This window comes from Onthophagus taurus, chromosome 5 (assembly GCF_036711975.1).
Source record: "Onthophagus taurus isolate NC chromosome 5, IU_Otau_3.0, whole genome shotgun sequence".
Taxonomy (NCBI): domain Eukaryota; kingdom Metazoa; phylum Arthropoda; class Insecta; order Coleoptera; family Scarabaeidae; genus Onthophagus; species Onthophagus taurus.
This window is the reverse complement of record NC_091970.1, coordinates 12,422,965-12,445,842: the sequence shown is the minus strand read 5'-3', so window position 1 is coordinate 12,445,842 and position 22,878 is coordinate 12,422,965. Positions and strand designations below refer to the sequence as shown.

General features: G+C 34.5%; 2 protein-coding genes and 1 long non-coding RNA gene across 5 annotated transcripts in view; all 3 read left to right on the top strand.

Moving 5' to 3' along the window:
• Nucleotides 1-749: 749 nt before the first annotated feature.
• Nucleotides 750-3,196, top strand: LOC139429721 (uncharacterized). Of its 2 annotated transcripts, XR_011640275.1 has the most exons (5): nt 750-1,376; nt 1,443-1,602; nt 1,687-1,761; nt 2,058-2,289; nt 2,570-3,196. It is a non-coding gene; the product is annotated as an uncharacterized lncRNA (long non-coding RNA). The 2 variants fall into 2 exon arrangements; XR_011640274.1 differs by having other exon boundaries at nt 750-1,602.
• A 276-nt stretch (nt 3,197-3,472) lies between these two features.
• Nucleotides 3,473-4,402, top strand: LOC111424649 (deoxynucleotidyltransferase terminal-interacting protein 2). The gene is made up of 3 exons (XM_023058269.2): nt 3,473-3,650; nt 3,748-4,130; nt 4,183-4,402. The coding sequence occupies exons 1-3, from the start codon at nt 3,587-3,589 to the stop codon at nt 4,378-4,380; spliced, it is 645 nt and encodes a 214-aa protein (XP_022914037.2). The 5' UTR covers nt 3,473-3,586; the 3' UTR covers nt 4,381-4,402.
• A 229-nt stretch (nt 4,403-4,631) lies between these two features.
• LOC111424647 (beta1,4-N-acetylgalactosaminyltransferase A) overlaps nt 4,632-22,878 on the top strand; it is a 28,652-nt gene continuing 10,405 nt past the window's right edge. The window contains exons 1-2 of one of the 2 annotated variants that reach the window (XM_023058265.2): nt 4,632-4,830; nt 20,113-21,125. In XM_023058265.2, coding sequence (XP_022914033.1) covers nt 20,158-21,125 — 968 coding nt within the window. In that variant the 5' untranslated portion in view covers nt 4,632-4,830; nt 20,113-20,157. Of the gene's footprint in view, nt 4,831-5,102; nt 5,238-20,112; nt 21,126-22,878 lie in introns of those variants that run through there. The other variant, XM_023058266.2, reaches the window with a different exon arrangement.

Sequence of the window (22,878 nt, the reverse complement as noted above, 5' to 3'; positions counted from 1 at the left end):
TTTTTCAAGTTTATTTATATTTCTTTGATTATATATTTTGTTTTTAATTAAAATGCATTTTTTAATTTTTTTACCCTTATTATGTAACACTGTAAGAGCTTCTTGAATGCTGGATTTATTTATCTTTTTCTCAACACTGTTCATGAACAGATGTTAATCTTTAATTTAAGCTACAAAAAAAGTCCCACAAGATCCCAGGTTGAAATTTGGTTTTTTATGTAGTTTCAAGCCTATACTTTCCGTTCCCAAAAATCAGTTTCTGCTGTTGCATCGACCTCGTCTGTAACAAACTTCGGTGAGGACAAAAACACCACACTTGAAAACTTCCAATGTGTTAACCACCCTGTATCCTACTGACTTTGCGCGATACTTTTGTTTTTGAAGTTAGAAGTTTTATTTTTAAAAACTCTTTTCAAAAATTAAGTTATTTTTATTTTAGATTTAATTACAAAGTTCAAACTAACATTGTAACGTCGTTTAGTGAAATGAAATGAATTCTTTTTTAAGATTTTCCTGGCCTTTTATACTATTTTCTGTAGATTTCTGCTGAATAAGGGCTTTTTATGGAAATTTCTGGGAATTTTAGGATGATTCATGGTTTTCCTATAGTATTCTTAGATGTGGTGACACATAACATATATTTTTTTTTTCATGAGTGTGTAATTAGTTAATTTTTGAGTACTCTGTATATAAAAACCTTAAACAGAAATCAGAAATCTACATTACCAACATTAACTGTCAAGATTGTAAACACAGAGTATACAGAGGCCGGACTCCGGCTAATAAATTGGCACTCCTATCTATCCTTGTTCAACTAATGAAAACTTCGTATGATACTTTCTCTCTCACATAAACTGAATCGATGTAGATGGCGCAATGGTCGCGTTACAGTAGTATTTAAAGAAACCAATAGATGGCACCATTTATTTCAAAATTTTTAAGTGGTAAACTCGTAGACTTTAAAGAAGGCAATAGATGGCGCCATGTATTTCAAGTCCGTAAATCTGTAAATCCCAGATGCGTCCAGTTCTCCAGGTTCTCCAGTTCTATCAGAACTTGCGTGACTTGCTTATTCAGCCATTTCAACATTTTTATTTACTTCATCAATCTTTTATCTGTGTCTTGTTTAATTATTGTGCAGTTTTGCCTGTTTAGCGTTTGATTATTACATAGATTTGTTTAGTAGTTTATTTGTTTGTATAACTTAGTTTTCATTAGTTTATTGCCATAGTTCGTTATCTTAGAATTAGTTAGTTTTTAAGGCCTAGTAGAGTTTTATAGTAGAATTTAGTTATAATGGATAGCAATTGCTACATTTGCGGACGTTCGGTAGAGGAAGTGGTTAAATTATTTTCTTTTCCATTAAATATCAATAAGTAAATTTATAAATTTAAGTTAGATAGATTTTTTGTACTAAATGAAAATTTACTTTGATACTTTAGACAGTGATTATGGAATGAGTGTCTTGGTGTACCAGCAGAAAACACGTACTCTAGACGTATGAGAATTTGCAACAATCACTTTACAATGGAAAGCTTTATGTTGAATAGGACCCCCTTGACCTTAAAAAGAGATGCAAAGCCTTTAAGAGTGATCATGAATGTAAATTCCAATTTCTTACTTCTAATTGCTTCTATTTACTTTTAGAATGAAATTTACAGTTCTAATTACATTTTCTTTATTCAGGAAGCACACATTGTAACGAGTGAACCGCTAAGACAGCCTGAACTGGAGCAAAATAATTTAACGGATTCTGTCATAGTAAGTTTTACTTTTATTTTCACTTTATCAATAACATTGATAGGATACCATATTATGTTGAGAGCTGTCAGAAACAAATATTAATTAATTTATGTGCACTTTTTACTCAACAAGGTTTTTTTACTTTGTAATGTATTTAATAATAATAATAATAATATATGTTTATTGATGATGCAACCAAAGTGCAACTAACCAAAAAATATATATACATATAAGTAAATAAAATCATGAACACTATAAAATTATCAACAAAACCGCCGGATTTGTGTATAAAATAACACTTTATTTATTTATAGGAATTAAATATAACAAAAGACGCTGCCATACCTTCCTCCGCTACAAATCCAACAACAGAGTCAGTATTTAAGAAGAGCCAGTTTAGTGCAACAATCAAAAAAAAATCACTGCGACGAATTTTAAAGAACAAAGAAAAACAGATCCGGAGACTTAAAAAGAATTATGAAAATAAAACTACATTACTGAGAGATATGTTAAGCACACCAGAATCTTTTACTCAGGTTTTTAAAGGTAATAGTATTTACTTTCCAATTATTTAATCACGAATTGAGGCAACATGTTTAAGTCTTAGTTGTGATCATAGTTAAAGTAATGTAATCGTGATTAATAATAATAATAATAACAATAAGATAAATGACGAACTAAGAACTTAAAATTATGACTAAGACTAATACATGTTACATGAATCTAACATAATACAAGCTGAGTTAAGTAAATGTGTTGTCAAATTTTAAACACAACATATTTAAACAAAATGCAAGCAACTTTTCCACTGTAATTGTTTGTACAGATAAGAAAATATCCTTCAGAATGCAGGTCAGGACGCTTCAGCTTTCAGACATTGCTGTTTACTTAAATAAATAGTTTGTTATTTTTTATCAGTTGTCTTTTATAACTTATCATATTTAATAAAATTGCTTTGTTTTAATTGTTGTCTTGGTCGCTTTGTTACTTTATTCTACTTGCTGAAATATTGTTCCTTTTCGCTTTGTTTTAATTCTCGTCTTGGTCGCTATGTTATACATAATTTATTCTGTTCGCTGAAATATTGTTCTAATTGATACGAACAGAAACAAATAAAAAGAAATATTACAGTTATATATTCCATACAGTTATATAAATAACATTTTATCATTAATTCTGTCTACTGCTCGTTTTTGCTGTAATACTTTTAATTTTAGTCGCTTTGTAGAATTTTTTTATTCTGGCTGTCTTAAATCTGTTGTTTGCAATTGCAATTTGTATTCCTAAATTTGTCTAGAAATTTATTTGACTTATGGTATGCTAGAGTTTTTCATGGGTTTTCCTCTAGCCTTGAAGCAAATGCTTTACCATTGTACAAAAACGCCCCCATGAGCATGAAAACGATTAAATGTAAATATTTGTCTATAAATATACATAGATTTGTTCTTCTGAAGTTTGTATTTTTATTTAATAACATTTTATTAGTTTTTTTTTTAATATCAAGTTCAAAAAGTCACTGTTTTCATCTTAAAACTTGTTCAAGTTTTGAGATGAAAATTTTTGATATTTTGGAACTTGTTATTAAAAAAAATTTTAAAGAGTAATGAGATTTATATTCAAACGAGCATTCAAATTCCCGCTCGTATTTATCGATCCACTACACTACCGCCATCTACATCGATTCAATTTATGTGAGAGAGAAAATACCATACGAAATTTAGATTAGTTAAACAAGGATAGATAGGAGTGCCACTTTTATTAGCCGGAGTCCGGCCTCTGTATACTCTGTGATTGTAAAGTTGGGTTAAAACGAGAAGAAACTTCATTTTCGCATGAAAATAAAATGGATTTTTATATATTAAACGAAAAAGGCGATGAAAACATCGAAAAAAACCGAGAATCAGTCAGTAAGTAAAATTCTTGCCGTTAATTGAAGTTTATAATTTTGAGGTTAAAACATAACCTCATTTTTTTTTAATTTAATTTATCATAATTCCTTTTAAGCTTGTTCTTCAGACGAAATCGAACGATTACTCAACAATTATAACGATTTTATCAAAACTAACAATAAGCAAAATTTGAAATCTAATGAACAAAATTCCAAGGATATTAAACAGAATAAAATAAGGGAAGTTTTAAAAACGTCATGTTTAAAGAATTTGGATTCAGGACCAATTGGTGCTTATGTATTAACTAAACGAGAAAAAATGAAGTTGAAAAAAGCTGAAAATGATAAAAGTAAAGGTTCAAAATGGTTTAATTTACCTGCTCAAGAACTTACTGAGGAGGTTAAAGCTGATTTGGAGGTTTTAAAAATGCGTTCGGTGTTAAATCCTAAACAATTTTATAAAAAGAATGATTTAAGTGTTTTGCCGAAATTTTTTCAGGTAAAAAAAAAGTAGCAAATTGAAATAGTTGTTTAAATAATATTTTTTTTAGGTTGGTAAAGTTATGGACAACAAATTAGACTTTTATAGCGACCGATTAACTAAAAAAGAGAGAAAACATACCTTGGTTGATGAACTCCTTGATGATGCCGAATTTACTAAATATAATAAAAAGAAATACAAGGAGATTATCGAAGAAAAACATAAATTTAGTTATAAACATTCGAAAAAGAATCGAAAAAAATTTTAAATTAAATTTTTTTTTTAATTCACGTATATAATTTGTCTTTCATCCGATAGATGTCGCTAAAAAAATCTGTTTTGACAGTTCTCGATTTTCTATGTTGATTAACGAAAATGATCTTTTTATGGTGTTAAAGATTATCGAAGAAAAACATAAATTTAGTTATAAACATTCGAAAAAAATTTTAAACATTAATTTCAAAATAAAAATTTTTTTTTTAATTAACGTATGTAATTTATCTTTCATCCGATAGATGTCGCTAAAAAAATCATCTGTTTTGACAGTTCTCGATTTTCTATGTTGATTAACGAAAATGATCTTTTTATGGTGTTTTTTGAGATATCACCGAGATATGTGATGGAAATGAACGAGAAAATCATCGGCGACGACCGATAAATTAACCCGGACAAAGAAGAATCTCAAAAAATTTAAGAAAATAACCTCGAAATAAAAAAGGTAAGAAAACATAACCACAACAAAAAATTAAATTTTTTTAAAATTTTAATTGAATTATCACTTAAATAAATCGTAAGACGATGTTAACAAGGTTTATTAAGTGTTTCCAGTTTTTGTATAACACCACGTAAAAAGGATGAACTTCATATTGATAAAATTCACTTTATGAAGAGGTTTTTTTACGGTTATTATCTAGATTAGATACAAAAATGTACATAGAGGTACCTACAGAGTTATAGTAGTGCATTTCGGCGTTATTTATAGAATTTGTAATGGTTTGTTTAGTGCAAATACTAATTCCCAAGATAGCATTTTGTAATTGGATATTAAACTCCCCTTTTTTAAACAATTTTATATATATATTATCAATTTGGGTTTAGTTTTTGTGAAGAAACGTTTTATTAGAGGTGAGTTATAATAAAGATTAGGTATAATTATTAAATATCCCCTTCAATGATGAGATAAGCGATTATATTGAGGTGTTTTGATGATTACTTTATCAAAACACCTAATAGTTGTGTGGTAAATAAATCATGTGTAATTTCTTATGTAAGTAATATTGCTTATTTTTATTCAAATAAATGATTACAGTTTAAGAGTACCTCTCTAAATCTAAGTGTGGAAGTAGTACTCAGTTATTTTCATAAATACAAATTGGTACTTTAAATTAAGCCAAGTTATTATAGGGGATCAAAGACAGATCAAATATAAGCCTTTATTATCGCGATAAATGTATTTGTATGCACAGGTGTCCCAAATTATTTTTGTTATTTAGCGTCATATTATTGTATATTTTTATAGAATTAAAACTACAACCAGCACTAGATCTACAAGAAACATTCGGGTTTAGCCGTCTTATGGGAAGCAACCACATTAGGTGGTTCAAAAAATCGTTTTTTTTATTACATAAATCTTTAGTTAATACAGGGTGTCTCATAGAACTGGTTCGCACAGTGGTCAATTTCTCAAATTTAGGAGGGCAAAATACAAAAATTGGTCATTTTTTTTTGTATAATAATACAGTATCTGGCTCACTGCATGACTGGTACAGTTCTGTTCAGATATAATACGAAAAGAGCCGCTCGTAGAGGCATAAAATTGTACTAGAAACGACCTACGTTCACGAGGCATTCAATGCGGTTTTACCTGCTCTGTAGTCTTGTAAAAGTTCGGAACAGGCAAGCGGGGTGGTGTGATTTATGGCCAAGATGACTGAATCACAAAGAATAATTAAGAAAATAAATAGGTATAAGCAATTCATTTACTTTACATAATTCCTGTAGTAAATGAAAATAATTACTAATAATTACTGTATTACTTTGATAATACAGTGGAAGGATAAGTCGAACCTCAAAAGAAATGAAAATGATATATTGATAATAAGGTATATATAAACTATGCATATACAGGGTCATCCACGACGATCGTCCATTAGAACTTTACAGGGTTCTGGTCAAAATAAAAATTTGAAAATTTTTTTTAAGTATTATCAATTGCGTTCTCTTCGACTAAAATATTTTCAGATATCTAACACTTCCGGTTATACTGGAAGTCGCCACCTACTTTATTTTTTTAAATGGAACACCTGTATATTTTTACATATTTGGATTTGTCTGTTTTCAAGGTTTATGAATGACTCTACTTTGTGCAATGTATGTGTATGTATGGATTTGGGAGTGCATGCAAAACCGCACGCCACACTTAGGCCCCATTGGGCCCCTTGTGCATCCTCCCATTACACGCTCTGGTCACATCAACCAATCAACCAGCCTAAGGATTTACCAAAGGCTAGGACAGTTCCTAGAGGTGCATTCCTGATGTCATCTGTGGTTGGCCATTCCTCCCCGAAGGTCCTCATTCTGAGGTCGGGCAATCACACAAGATGTGTTTAACCGTCTCGTCATCCTGTTCACAGGCTCGACAGAGAGGAGAGTCAGCAAGCTTCATGTTTTGAAGGTGCTTATTTACTTTACAGTGTCCCGTGAGGAGACCTGTGGCAGTGCGAAGGGCACTTATACCGAGCCCTACGAAAAACTGGGCTGTTGCGGCTGAAGGATATTTTAACAATTCCTTAGCGAGATGACAGCCCGGGGTACGGTCCCACCCGTTTAAAAATTTTTTGTGGGTAAGGTAACCTAAAGGTTCTGAGAGGCGAATCAGGGGATCGTGAGAGAATACCCCCGCGCCTGCACCATTTCGTCCTTTTGAACCATCAGTGTAGATCTTTAAAGTTCTATGTACATCTACAACTGTGGGACTGATGTGGGTGAGGTACTTCCTTGAGAAAACATATTTTGCTGGTCTGTGATCAGTCCTACACTCGAGTAGGGGTGTGTCTAACACTGCTTCCCTCCAGAGTGTTGAACTGCTGCCAGCGTCCTCATCCTTCATAGTTTCTACTGATTGTAGTCGTTTCATGGTTACCAACACCACTTCCTGGATATGTAGGTTGATCGCAGCGCACCTGTAACATACAGACACGCGAGTCTCTGTATTCTATTAAGCGCAGTGGTGGCGGTAGACTTAGAAGTTCTAGTCCACCATACCACCGCACCGTAAGTTAGCATTGGTCGAACAACGGCGGTGTAGATCCACAGGGCTATCTTGGGAGACAGACCCCAAGTCCTCCCGACAGCCCTCCGGCACTGGCCGAAGGCGACACAAGCTTTATTAACTCTATTGTCTAGGTGGGATTTCCACGTTAGCTTACTGTCTATTATTAAGCCCAAGTACTTGACTTCTGTAGACAGTTTAAGTGGAATTTTAGCGAGCGTTGGCAGTCTAGGATTGCCAATGTTGCGCTTGCGTGTAAAAAGAACCATCTCTGTCTTTTTGGGATTGACGGAAAGGCATTGTTTATTACACCAGTTCTCAATTAGATTGAGTGCTTCCTGCATCCTGTCGAGGAGTACATTAGCGTACTTGCCTCTTATGAGGATTGTCAGGTCATCTGCGTAGCCAACGGTTTTAAAACCGGCTAGATTTAGGCGTTTCATGAGGCTATCGAGGGTGAGATTCCACAAAAGTGGAGAAAGTACTCCCCCTTGCGGACAGCCTCTAGTAACAGCCCCTTGAAGAGTGGCCTGGCCAGCTCTTAATTTGACGACCCTATGTCTTAGAGTGCTCTCAATCCAGCCGCACAGGGCCAGAGGAACGTTATGCTCTAGCAAGGCGTCGTTAATTCCGGAGAAGGTAGTTTTATCAAAAGCTCCTTCCACGTCAATAAAAACCCCGAGGGCGGACTCCTTGTGGTCCAGCGCACCACCGACGAAACTGATCACTGAGTGAAGAGCCGTCAGCGTGGACTTTTCCTGGGTGTAAGCATGTTGATTAGAGTCTAGTGGCCTGCTGCGCAGACAAGAGTCTCTAATGTAACGGTCGCAAAGCCTCTCCAACGTTTTCAATAGAAAGGAGGAGAGGCTAATTGGTCTATAGGACTTCGGAAGGAAGTAATCTTGCTTACCCGGTTTAGGTATAAAGTTGACCGTGACTTCACGCCAACTTCCCGGTACATAGCGAAATGCCAGACATCCCTGGAAAATACTCTTCAGGTGCGGTGCAGGTCATCCAGTCCCCATTGTAAGAGGGCCGGTGTAATCCCGTCCGGTCCTGGAGTTTTGAACGGCGAGAATGTATTCACAGCCCACCGTATTTTCTCCTCGTCGCAGATGACTTTGGCCAAGAGCCATTCATCCGCAGTTGGTACATGAATTATCTCTTGTTGGACATCGTTAAAGTTGTCCGAACCTGAGAAATGAACAGTCATTAAAAGCTGTAAACTGTCTTGAAGGTTGTCGGTATAAGAACCGTCTTCCTTCTTTAGTATACCAATACGTTGAACAGGGCTCGAAGGAAGCACCTTTTTTAGGCGGGAGACCTCTGTAGAGGAAGTAATTTCCTCACAGAAGTTCTTCCATGCTTCTCGCTTTTTTCGACGAATGTTTTTTTTTAATCTGACAGCTTCCTCTTATAGAGGTGCCAGTCAGAGTCGATCCTGGAGTCCTTAGCTTTGTTGAAGGCAGTCCGCACCTCAACTTTGTGCAATTTCATTCGGCCGTTCTCGAGTTATTCGAATTTTTCTAGAAAAATCTGCTCCAGCAGACATTGTTAAAAAAATCAGAGAACACTCAATTTTTGAGATATCAATTTAGGATTCAGAACATGCTGAAGCAACATGATGGAGTATGTTTTGGTGCCGAGTATGCCTGTCTAGAACGTTTGGTCACTTTACTATGGCACGTTATCTTTTCGAAACTTGGAAGTACCATAACTTCATTTCTTTAAATGGCACACCCCATATTTTATTACATAGTCGTCTTCGGTGTCTCATTCTACATCTTTTATATCCCATGTGTCCTATATCTAACATTTATAGTTTGGGAGATAATTAGGGTTTTTTGAAAAATGCACACACATCATATCGATATTTAACTTAGTGTGTCATGAATACCTAGTGCGACTTAGTGAATAACCGTATGAAGTGGAAGTTTGAAAATTTACAGACTTGTGATGTTTGATGCCAGCTTTTTAACTAAAGTATTTTCAGGTTCCGGGTACTTGTGGTTACACCGGCAGAGGTGACAATTTTCATATTTCAAATGGAACACCCTGAGTTTTATAATATTTTTCAATCAAAAATGTCAACTACAACGTTACTTTTTATAATTTATAAATCATCTAGTTTGACCGCCAGAAAAAAAATTGTGTGTTGGGAATGTTGTTGTGGTTATGTATTATCAGAGGATCAGTAAGGAAAGAGTAAGGATAGGCACACACGGTCGATTATTCATCGACGAAACAGTTTAGTTGGACTGGTTTGAAATCGCGATGCATTATCAATTTATAACCGACTAAACTGTTTAGTTGTTCATAAATCGTGTTGTATGCACACACATATCGATTTCGAAACAACTTGTATTTATATTGTATTGAATATTGAATAATACCTGGAAATAATTCAAGTTTTTAAAATAATGTAATTGAATTACTTTAATATACAGTGTGGTAATTAATTATCGTACCCGACGTCATCATTGAAAGTATGCAACCATTATCACAATATTGGTATTGCTATACACGATTTGCGTATGATGCGTATTGCACGTATATTGGTTGCATACTTGCAATGATGACGTCGGGTACGATAATTAATTAACACACTGTATTTAGTGTAGTATATAATTAACTGCGGTACCAAAACGGAAAATAATTTAACTTAATTTTTGATATAAATTCACTTATCATAAAATAATTGAGGGAAACTTGATTTATGTTATACTAGAGAAGACACTTCAACTCTCAGTAAACTTGACCGTGAGGTTGCGCGCGCAATCTAAGTTCCTAAAGACTTCAACTAAATTATCAACTGTGTGTGCGCTTCAATATGAAGCTGTAGCATTATTGCAGTTGTACGATAGTTGCACAACTTTTTAATCATAAGCGCACATCGACTCCTTTTGATTAAAAAATCGAGTTGATCTGCAGTTGTGTTGTGTGCGCACCTACATTAAACTTAATACATTCATGTCCATCGACTAAACTATCGGCCGACTAAAAATCGACCGTGTGTGCCTACCTTAAACAGTTTGACATTTGCTAAAGCTATGGTTTATATAAGTACGACGGCTTTCACGGCCGGTGTGATTTAAACTACAATTTGAACTAAAACTAGAACTAACACTAGAAACTTTCGGGTTTTGCCGTGCGTCTTTTAATAAAAGGTTTGACCTTTCGGATTCCATGTTGCAACCTTCTTCAGAAACTGGTTCGAAGTGATGTATGGTTTATTTCTGTTAGTATGATGACTAGGTTACTTTTTGTAGTGATCTGTTCTCAAGAAATGTCAATTTGGAATTTAGTAATGAGGATTATTTGAATTTGATAATAATTTATGGAGAGTGCAACCCAATAATGCGCGTACGTGTCGGCTGCAACATACAAGTGGCCTAAAAGGTGTTCCATTTGAAATATGAAAATTGTCACCTCTTCCGGTGTAACCGCAAGTACCCGGAACCTGAAAATATTTTACTAAAAAGCTGGCATCAAACATCAGAAGTCTGCAAATTTTCAAAAGGCCACTTCATATGGTTATACACTATGTCACACTAGGTATTCACGGCACACTAGGTTAAATATCGATATGATGTGTGCATTTTTCAAAAAACCCTAATTATCTCTCAAACCATAAATGTTAGGTATAGGACATGTGGGGTATAAAAGATGTAAAATGAGACACCGAAGACGACCAAGTAATAAAATATGGGGGGTGCCATTTAAAAAAATGAAGTTATGGTATTTCCAAATTTCGAAAAGTTAACGTGCCGTAGTAAAGTGACCAAACGTTTTAGACAGCCGTACTCGGTACCAAAACATACTCCTTCATGTTGCTTACACATGTTCTGAATGCTAAATTGATATCCCAAAAATCGAGTGTTCTCTGATTTTTTTAACAAATGTCTGCTGGAGCCGATTTTTCTAGAAAAATTCTAATAACTCGAGAACGGCCGAATCAAATTGCAAAAAGTAAAGTTATTCATAAACCTTGAAAACAGACAAATCCAAATATGTAAAAATATATAGGGTGTTCCATTAAAAAAATAAAGTACTAGAAGTGCTAGAAATCTGAAAATATTTTAGTCGAAGAGAACGCAATTAATAATACTTAAATCCAAATTTTAAAATTTTTGTTTTGACCAGAACCCTGTAAAGTTCTAATGAACGATCGTCGTGGATGACCCTGTATTGAAATATATCGCAAAAAAATTTAAATGCAATAAAATCAAACAATCAAAAATCAATATAATAAAATATAACACTCCTATATGTTTAGAATAATTCAAAAATTGAAAGTTTTATACTTATCGAATTAAACGAAAATGTCCTCTTTTTTCACTCGAAACTCTATAAGAATTCAAACACTATACAGGTGTTCCGGTGACTCGGGGAATAAAATTAACCTCATATACTAGAGCAAAAATGATGACGATTGGTGATAAAAATTTATTATAAAAGTCTTCAAATGGCCAAGATATGGGCCATCAAAGTTCAAAAATTTTAACACATTTTTCTAAATATTTTCAATACCATTTATGGTAGAGCGTTGAAATTTGGTACAGGGTAAACAAATATCAAGCAAAATCATTGAACCAATTTTGATCGGGCTGCGGCAACCATGCTATACAGGGAGTCCCTAAAATTTGTTTGCTCAGAATTTTTTTGTTCGATCGTAACCCTACATTTATTTTTGCAGTTTCTAATAGAAAATTTATTTTAGAAGCTTTTATCACTCTTAGATAATATTGATAAAAATCACCGTTTTTGTTAAATGCAAAAATGGTAGGCTCCCATTTCAATAACACTAAAAAAAAAGTCTAAGTCTGCCATGACGAATTCATTGACAGTTGTAAACACGCTTAGTCGTTTAAACAAATACTAAAAACCTTGTAGTGTTCGAAATGGAAAATTACACGTTTAGAGAACAAACCGATATGCTTTTAACATTGGGTGAATGTCTTGGAAATTCCGTAGCAGCCGCTAACCGTTATCGGCAAAAATTCCCGAATCGTAGAACCACCAACAGAAAAACGTTTTCTCGAATTGAAGCCCGATTAAGAGAAAATGGATCACTAAAACATATGTTTCTGAACAACGGCAATCCTAGATCTGTTCGAACTCCTCAATTGGAAGAGTTAATTTTAGAACATGCAGAAGAAAATACTACCACTAGTACTTCGGACATGGCTAGGCGATTTGGGACGTCAAAAACGACTGTGTGGCGTATTCTTCGAGAGCAGCAGCTTTACCCATTTCACTGCTGTAAGGTTCAGGAAGTACAGCTTACCGATTATCCAATTAGATTGGAATATTGCCAAAATCCAACAGAAAATACAAATTGATAATCAGTTTTTAGAAAAAATACTTTTCACCGATGAATCTACTTTTTCCAAAGATGGAATATTTAATTTAAGGAATTTACATAGTTGGGCTGAAGAAAATCCAAAATTTTTCAAAACTTGGAAATCTCAACGGAGATTTTCTCTCAATGTTTGGGCTGGGATTGTGGGGGATGTCATTGTTGGTCCCGTTTTCTTGCCGTCAAGGCTTGATGGCCCTACATACCATCAACATTTGGAAGGATTGGACGAGTTCTTAGTGACGTTCCGTTAAATACCAGAAGGGACATGTGGTCTTTTTGAACATTTCCTATAGTATTTTTTATTACTTGTCTTGTTATTTTATGTATTTGTTTTATTTTTCCTGTTAGCGTTGTCGTTAAAATTAAATTTATTGTTTTGTATTATCTTTTATTAAATCAACTAAAACAAATTAAAAAGGGATTTACCTACCTAATCTACACTTGGAAATGTTACATACATAATATTTTGACGGCTCAGTTCGATTTGCACTTGTCATGGCCGACTTAGATTTTTTTACACGAAAACGGTGATTTTCATCAATATTATCTAATTGTAAGAGTAATAAAAGTTTCTAAAATAAATTTTCTATTAGAAACTGTAAAAATAAATGTAGGGTTACGATCGAATAAAAAAGTTCTGAGCAAACAAATTTTAGGAACAGCCTGTATAGCTTTGTTCCCGCGGACCGATCCAACTTATAAATTACAAAATGGTTTTACGTGATATTAGTTTATACTGTACCAAATTTCAGCACATTACCATAAATAGTGACTTTTACTAATATTTTTTACATGAATCGTCATCATTTTCACTCTAGTATATGTGGTTACATTTGTTCCCCGAGTCACCGAAACACCCTGTATAACAAAAAATATAATATATTATTATACATATAAAATATAATAAATATTATAATAATCGAATTGGGGAGAATTTCATCAAATATCAGTATTTTGTATAATACCCATTATTCTCTATGCAACATTGCAATCTGGTGGACATCGAATTTACTAATCTTTCGCATACATCCTTGCCGCGAAACAATTCCCACACAATTTGCGAAAAGGAAAGTTGGCATTTTTATTGAACTGTTGTTCCACCAAAGCCCATAGATTTTCGAATGGGTTTAGATCATGTGACCACGCTATCTAGGGTATTCGCCTAACCTCATTATGATCGTCAAACCAATCATGAACAATTCTTGAAGAATGCACGGGCGAATTGTCTTGGACTATCGTGATGATCCCTTCTGGATACAGGTTCTTACTGGTGGTATCAAAACATCCTCCAGCACTCGAATGTATTAAATCGAATTAAATCTTCCTTTAATTTCGGTCAGTTCTCCCGGTGCATGAATGCTCATCCATCCCCAATAACCCAAGGAAATGCGTCCACTTCTTGTATTGGGTTGAACATGATTAGCATCATACCGGGTTTCATCCCTTCGCCATAATTTCTTATGGTCGTCCGACGAACAGAAGATGTTTTCGTCTGTAAAGATGACTGGTTCCCAATTATACTCAAGATATTCACGGGCAAATCGTAACCGTGTTGTAGCCAATTGCTCCGTAATTAGGGGTTTTTACAGCTACCCGGTAATGAATGAATTTTATCTGACGTTTTCTTTATAGAAATACTCTAAAATCATTTATTAGAGGAACATATAAAAAATCGTGAAAGATGTCTCCGTCTTCTTCCAGTACCAGTGTCATGTCGGAGCTAACAGCGGCCGATTCGCATTAAATCTGAACAGCTGTACATAATATACGAATTTTTTTTTGGTTAGAATGGTTTCATTGCCACTATCCGGTTGTTTAATTAAGAATTTTTGGAGTGTTTGATTTTGTTAATTGTTGTATTGTTCATTATATTGTACTGTTGAATTTAAGGTGTGTTGAAAATACATATCCTGAGTTTATATAGTGATAGTCTATACCTTTAACTGTATTTATAATGCAGTTAGTACGTCTATTTAGTTTACTAGGCTTTAGTTCTTAAATTTAAAAAATTAACATCCCATATTAGCATTTCTATTTGATTTTTATTGCACGGTTCATAATGAATAATTCCAATTTTTTTTTACTTTGTAATCTGAAGCATTAGCTATAGGATGGTATACAAGACTTTACTTACTTGCACTGACTTTTCAAAATATTGACTGTCAAATAAAGAATGTGACGAAAATAAGGTAACATAGTGGCGTAAATTCAGGATTAAATCTCAATATTTTCACGTTTTGAAAGAAAAGCAGAATACTAAGTCTTCATATCTCAAGTAAAGTGGATTCATATCCCCATTTTTAAACCCTTACGAAATGAAATAAAATATTCAGGGTGTTACAAACTTTAAATTTAAAATGTCAATAGAATTTATGCGCGATATTAAGTTTCCGCCCGCTAATTTACATTTTTGCTAGTTTTTACAATTTTTCTCAAAAAATAGGCTTACTAAATAGACTTTAGTGAAAAGTCTGTTTCATTTATCGTAATAAACGGTCGATTAAGTCGAATTTAATTCTAATGAAAACATAGATGGACATAAATCCATAAAAATTCGTGAAATACTCCAATTTAATCGACTAGAACGTTATTCTTGCATTCAATCACAAAGCAGGTTTGTATATGAACCAACTTACTAAATGAACAAACTTGACCACTTCTGGTTACGCAATTTGACAGATAGTTAATATCTGCATATTTTCAAGATTATAAACAATTTTCATCCATTTATCTTATTATTATGTAAAATGCCAGTTTACACATATACAGTATGTCCGTAAAGTAACGAATATACGCGACAAAATAATTAGAAACGATTTATGGAAAATCCCTGAAACGGGTCTGAAGATTTACATTTTTTGCTATTTCTTGGTGTAAATTTTAAATTTTTTCCGCCATTTTTAAACGAGTTATGACGTCATCGATATTATTTTCAAATGGCAATTCCCCATTTCTATTACGGAGTATGAAAGAGGATCTTTTTCTGAATCGAGTACAGTCAATATTAATATTGGTTGCATAAGAAAATGTTCGAGAAAAATTACTTTAAAATTTAACTATTTCAAATTTGTTGTCATGATAAAAATAGCAGCAACCATGAATAACTATGGTGACCAATTATTTTATACAATTTCCTAAGTCTAGGCACACACAGTCGATTTTTAGTCTGCCGATAGTTTAGTCCATGGGCATAAATGTATTAAGTTGTGCACACACAACACAACTGCATATCAACTCGATTTTTACATTTAATCTTAATATATATCTGTCCATCGACTAAACTATTGCCCGACAGAAAATCGATCGTGTGTGCCTAGCCTAAGGGTCAAAAACTGATTTAGTAAGTAGTCGACCTCTTTAATACAACATATTCTGATAGCCAACTCCTTAGCAAAGGTATGGTGAGCCTAGCTGTGACTAAATTTGAAAAGTATGGGCATCTCTCGAAGTCTGGCCTACCAAATGATTCAGGGGAACTTCAACAAAACGTGGTTTTGGATGGGCAAGAAAACCCCCATGTTAATGTAAGGAGTATTGGGTCTAATTTGGACATTAGTAAACCTCATTCACAAGCAATGCATCGTAGTTTTTGCAACAACAATTCTGCAACGATGACGACGATTTTGTCAAAAACATAATTTTTTCCGACGAAGGGACATTTACATTGAGTGGACAAATAAATAGACAAAGTTGTCGGTTTTATGTTACCCAAAATCCAAATTACCCAAGAAAATCGCACACCCAATATTCGCAAAAGATTTGAGGAAACCTTAACTGGAAAGAGATGTTTACATTTTTTCAAAACAATGTCATTCCTTCTATCCCGATAATGTTGACCTAACTCACTTCCAACGGCAGTCATTCTAACAAAATTGCGCGTCACCACACTTCAAGAAGTTTTACTACATTACTTTTTGACACTCAAGAAATTGTTTAAAATATTTGGTTACCATAGTTATTCATGGCTAGTGCTATTTTTATCATTTATACAAATTTGAAGTAATTAAACTTTAAAGTAATTTTACTCGAAAATTTTCTTATGTAACCACTATTAATATTGACTGTACTAGATTCAGAAAAAAATTCTCTTTCATATTACGTAATAAAAATGGGGGATTTCTATTTGAAAAAAATATCGATGGCGTCATAACTCATTTAAAAATGGCGGAAAAAATTTGGAATCTACACTAAAAAATGGCAAAAAATTTAAATCTTTAGACCCGTTCCAGGAATTTTTCCATAAACCGTTTGCTAAACAGCTTGCAGGGTTTTTGAGGTATGAATTTTGTCCTCCTAAATTCGTGAAATTGACCACTGTGCGGCCATTCCATGACCTGAATTCCACGTTCTTGCAAAAAGTTTCTGGTGATGCCGGCGGAATGTGGATTTGCATTGTCCTGCATTAGAATCAAATTTTGACCGACCCCATATGAAGCAGGCACCACATGGTCCTCCAAGATGTTTTCGATGAAATTCATGGCATTTAGTCTACCAGGAACAAAAACAAGATCAGTACTGTTGTCTATACTGATTCCAGCCCAAACCATAACAGATCCCCGACCAAATCTATCCACTTCCTGTATAGTAGCGGCTGCGTAGCGTTCACCAGGACGTCTATATACACGTACTCGACCGTTGCAACGAGTTAAACGAAATCTGGACTCGTCTGTAAACAGCACAGGCGTCCGGTGACGAAGTAGCCAATCTCTGTGATGCAGAGCAAACCTCATTCGAGCTGTTTTGTGATGCTGCGTAAGGTCTTCTAGGTTTCAAATTAGCTTATTTTAATCTGTTTCTAACAGTTTGATCAGAAATTTATATTCCATGTGCTCGTCTTAGGTGGTTTAGGAGGTCTCGTGCTGTGGCAGTACGCGTACGTAGACAGGAAAGGACAAGAAATCGGTCTTGATTTTGAGTAGTTTTTCGATTTCGATCTTGTTCTAACATGTTGGTCAGTCTCCCAAAACCGATTCCATAAACGCTGAATAACAGAAGGGGAAACTCGAAGATCCCTGCTAACATGTCGAACAGTGTCCATGCTGAATAAGGACGACAACATGAGTAACTTGCACTTCACTAAGATGCTTCATGACTCTTCTAATCAACGTTGAAGTAAACCAAATTTGATTTGTCTAGAACTGTCATTTAAAAAGTTACAGATTTTGAAAAGTGTTCCTCTATTTTTTTTGAGCATTGTATATAAATATACAGGCTGTTCCATCTCAGACGAGCCACCCCGTATATTTCTTATCCCATAGTGATTAGAAAAGTTTCCCGAAACCCGTCGAATGATTTTGTTTGGGGGACATCTTTTGACGTCGTTTGAGGCTTGAACGAGCAACCCCCTAAGAGGGGGTGCTTCAACCCCTCAAAAGTGAATAGGGGAGAGGGGTTGAGTGATACTTCATTTGAAAGGTCTTGGAAGGTTCTTTACAACGGTGTATGAAAAACGTAAATTTGATGAACCGTTTTCGCCAAAAATCAATTTTTTAGCTCAAATGAGCAACCTTGAATATTTTGGTTATAAATAAAAAAATTGAATTGTTTTATTTATCACAATCAAAAAATCAAATCTGCGTTTTTAAATCAAATGTTCAAATTGTCCTCCATTGACTTGCATACAATAATACAATCTTGACTGAAAACCGTCTCTAACATGGTTCAGCATAATTGGAGTTATGTGACGACACTCATTTACAATTCGTTGGCGTAGTTCATCCAAATTTTCAGGCTGAGTCTGAATCAGTCAAAAATCTTGGACTGTGGATGTCCCCACAAGAAGAAGTCCAGAGGGTTCAGGTCAGAAGAACGGGCAGGCCACTCTATAGGACCTCTTCTTCCAATCCAACGACCGGGGTATTGCAAATTGAGGTGTTGGCGAACTGGTGCGGCGTAGTGAGGAGGAGCTCCGTCTTGTTGGAAATGCAATTGTTGTTCAAGTAGTAGAGGATCGTTTTCTAATTTTTCTGTTATTAACGGATCAATCACATTTTCCAGCATTTCAAGATAAATTTCGCCATTTTACCAGGAATAAACAGAGGTCTAATTATGTGGTCTCCCAAAATTTCTACCCAAACGTTTAGCTTTTCCGGATGTTGAGTGTGAGCTTCTCGAAATACATGAGGATTTGTATCGCTCCAAATTCTACAGTTATGCCGGTTAACTTCACCATTAAGTGAAAAAGTGCATTCGTCAGAAAAGCAAACGTTGTACACAATCGTGCACAATTATGATTTTGGTAATAGAGGCTAACCAGCTATATAAGATATAATAAGTATATATTTGTAATATGTAATTGAAAATAGAAAAACTATGGTCACAGCAATCAACTAGACATTTTGGCAGCCAAACCTATTTTTGTTTATAACTTCGTAATACTGTATCCCATAATTTCGATTTTCTAGAACAATAACTGGCACAACTAGAACAACCCAGAACAACAAAGATAATCTGATATTTCCAAAAATGGGGGCTAGTCGAAAAACCCGTTTTTTAGTATTTCTCACCAAGTTTTTATTTTTTCTATTTTCCGCTTTGGAACAATGTAGAACAACTCTGTGTCACTTACATCTCCGAACTCATGAAACTTTGGAATTCTAACATGTGTGCAGTCTATCGCACCGATGGCAGTTGGAAAACGGTATCTTTTTGACCATAACAGTTTAGCTTCTACAAAATCTTCAGTCCTTCTAGGAAATCTAATGAAAATATTAGCTTTTTCCAAAACTGCATGCTTTACAGAAGTAAATGTCTTACAGACAGTACTCTAATGAATACCGAGTTCTTCAGCTACAGAATTTTGAAACCTCGGATCCGATAACTGTCGCAAAAAGATTTTCATCTGCTGTATAGGTGATAATGCAGCACCTCGCCTTTCACTACTATCAGTCAAAAAGTAATTTGCTAACCACTCAACATTTTCGCGATCAAACAGATATAACGTTCTGAAGCCATCGTCTCTGTAATTTTTACGTACACTGTATATTTTTCGTTTACGCACATTCATATATTCAATCATAATTAAAAAGGCTTAAATGAATGTGTATGCCGTAGAGATTCAAAGTTGACTGTACAAGCAAATGCTGCAGGGGTCGACCTACCTTACAAATATGTAAGCAATTGCCATACTAGAAAAAGCAATTCCTTAGTTTATTCATAACATTTTAAGCATTTGTAAACAATTGCATTTTAGCTATTTCTGCACTTTTAAGCAATTGCTAGCAGCAAGAGTAATTACTTCAATTTTTATTCATTAGGGCGAATTTCTGGAAGTTAACGCCATATGGCTTTATGGATGTTTTTATGGAAATAGGTGGTTACAATTGACATACAAAAACCTACTAATAATGTTTTTCTTTTTTTTGCAGCTTTAACGTGGAAATGTTCGTTGTGACACCCACAAAGTTTTCACAATGTCCGGAACCTCATTTTCTTGCTCATCATTAACGAAAGCTGTAATAATACTCGTCTTAGTTTTAATCGCATTCGAATTCATTTACGGCACAATTCAAACGAACGTCTACGATTATTCCGGTTTAATTTTACAACAGCAGCAACACGAAAACTCCCTCGACAACAATAGCAATGAGAACAACGTTAACGATAGTAGTAAAAACGATTTTTTAATCGAAACGAACAATTTAAATAATTTTACTGAATTTTTTGAGACCAGAACGAAATTTACTAACAATTCTAATTTAAAAAAACCGTATTGCAATGAAGAAAACTTACAAAATTCCGGGAAAGTTCCAATTGTAATCGATAAAGTGCCAAAAATCTCCGAATTAGAACGCAATTTTTATTGGTTAACAACCGGAGGTCATTACGCTCCAAAAGATTGCATACAAAATAAATCACTAGCGTTAATAATCCCATTCCGATGTCGCGCAGAACACCTATTAATCTTCCTCAACCATATGCATCCATTTTTGAAACGCCAAAAACTCGATTACACCATTTTCATTATCGAACAAGACGATGACGGACCGTTTAATCGGGCTATGTTGATGAATATCGGGTTTAAAGAGGCGTTGAAACGACGAAATTACGACTATTTCATTTTTCACGATGTCGATTTGTTGCCGGAAGATGATCGAAATTTGTACACGTGTCCAATACAACCCAGGCATATGTCCGTCGCGGTGAACACAATGAATTACAAATTGCCGTATTCGAGGATTTTTGGTGGAGTATCGGCGATTACGCGGGAACACTTCGAGATTTTGAACGGATTTTCAAATTCATTTTGGGGTTGGGGTGGCGAAGATGATGATATGTCGAATAGGATAGCCTACCATAAACTCACGATCAGTAGATATCCGGTGACGGTGGCGAGGTATACAATGTTGACGCATAAAAAAGATAGGGCAAATCCAAATAGGTAAGTCTTAGTGTTGAACTTAATTCTATATTTAGGTATTTTATTGTAACTTCTTAGTTAATTTAAAAATGTTGAATGTGATTAAAATAATAGAAATCCATGTGCACATCAATAATTTCAGATGCCTTATCTGATTGTTCAACAGATCTATGAGCAACATTTGCTGTATTTGTCTTGTACCTTGTACAACACTTTCTCTCTCTCAGTATCATTACAACCCAGGGTGGGCCTTTGCAATTTGCTGCGGTCCAACATCAGTTTCTCTGGTCGTTCGATATTTAGGCACTGCAATATTATCTCTCCGCCGTCTTTCCAACCTCCTTGATAGTATTTTAGCCAGCACTTTGGAGTTACATTAATGGGATGTTCCTCAATAATTCTACCATTGCAGTGTTGAGCTCTTTTGATGGATGGAACAGAGAAGTGCTGTGTTACATTCCTCAACCACTTTTTTTTGTTGCAACATTTCAGAAATCAGCGATCCAACTCTATCATTTAAGTCATCGCGTTTGGATGTTATCGTGTTCTTAGATTACCGTTTGGATTAAATTTGGTACCAGAATATTTTCAAAAAATAAATAATAAAATATTTGGAGATATAGACAACACCATCGTGTATTTTGACGATTTACTAATTGCTGCAGATTCTCTTGAGGAACATGATCTAACACTACAAAAGGTAATAAGAAGGGCAAGAGAAAAGGGAGTCAAATTTAACAAAGAAAAATTCCAATATAGATAGAGAGTGTAAGGTATTTGGGACACATTTCTAATAAGGATGGTATAAAATTGATGACCAAAAAATCAGAACAATTAATGATATTAAGGAACCATATTATAAACTATGTAAGGAAATTCATTCCAAAGTTAGGGGAAATTAATAGTCCATTATATGATCTTCTGAAGAAGGATGTAGACTTTCAGTGGTTGGTAAATAAAATAATAAAAATATAATATTATAATAAAAATAAATAAAAATATAATATTATAATAAAAATAAATAAAAATATAACATTAATGAATTTTGACTAAAGAAAAGAAGTAACAATACAAACAGATGCGTCACAAAGTAGTCTAGGTTGCTGCCTTATGCAGGAAGGAAAGCCAGTGGCATATGCCTCAAGGAGATTGAATGAAGCTGTTATTGAAAAAGAAATGTTAGCTATATGATTTGCTGCACAAAAATTTCATACAATATGGACGCCCTGTTAAGGTTATAACAGATCATAGACCTAATATGAATGTAATGACAAAAGAAGTCGCAAAAATAAACTCACCCCGACTACAAAGATTGAGAATAAAATTATTGAAGTACGATGTTGGAAATTGAGTGTTTACTAGGTAAACACTTTCTTTATAAACATTTACAATAAAAAAGCATGTTCCACAAAAGTCCCGGTATGTGAAAGGTTACCCGCCCTGGTTTACAAGAGATACGATTCGAATGTTAAATGAAAAACGTAGGATACATAAACGGTGGAAGCTCTATGGGAATCAGTTGGATTACGTTACTTTTTCGCTTTTGCGTGGTCGCTCAAAGTTTCTAATCGATCGCGATCACATAACATACATGGAACGCGTTCAGGATAATATTGTCACAGACCCGAAACAATTTTGGTCGTATCTGAGACGCAGGAGAGGCGGCACGAGTATCCCTGCTAGCGTCGAGTATGATGGTACTGTAGCTTCTGATGGGGAAAGCATTTGTTCGCTATTTGCTGAGCATTTTTCACAGTTTTCACACCACCGTCTG

What these genes read in the sequence shown, in the direction of transcription:
- LOC111424649 (XM_023058269.2), top strand. Translation starts at nt 3,587, where the DNA reads ATGGATTTTTATATATTAAACGAAAAAGGCGATGAAAACATCGAAAAA. An exon ending in AAAAAACCGAGAATCAGTCA is followed by an intron (nt 3,651 to 3,747) that starts GTAAGTAAAATT and finishes ATTCCTTTTAAG; the next exon opens with CTTGTTCTTCAGACGAAATC. An exon ending in TTTTGCCGAAATTTTTTCAG is followed by an intron (nt 4,131 to 4,182) that starts GTAAAAAAAAAG and finishes TATTTTTTTTAG; the next exon opens with GTTGGTAAAGTTATGGACAA.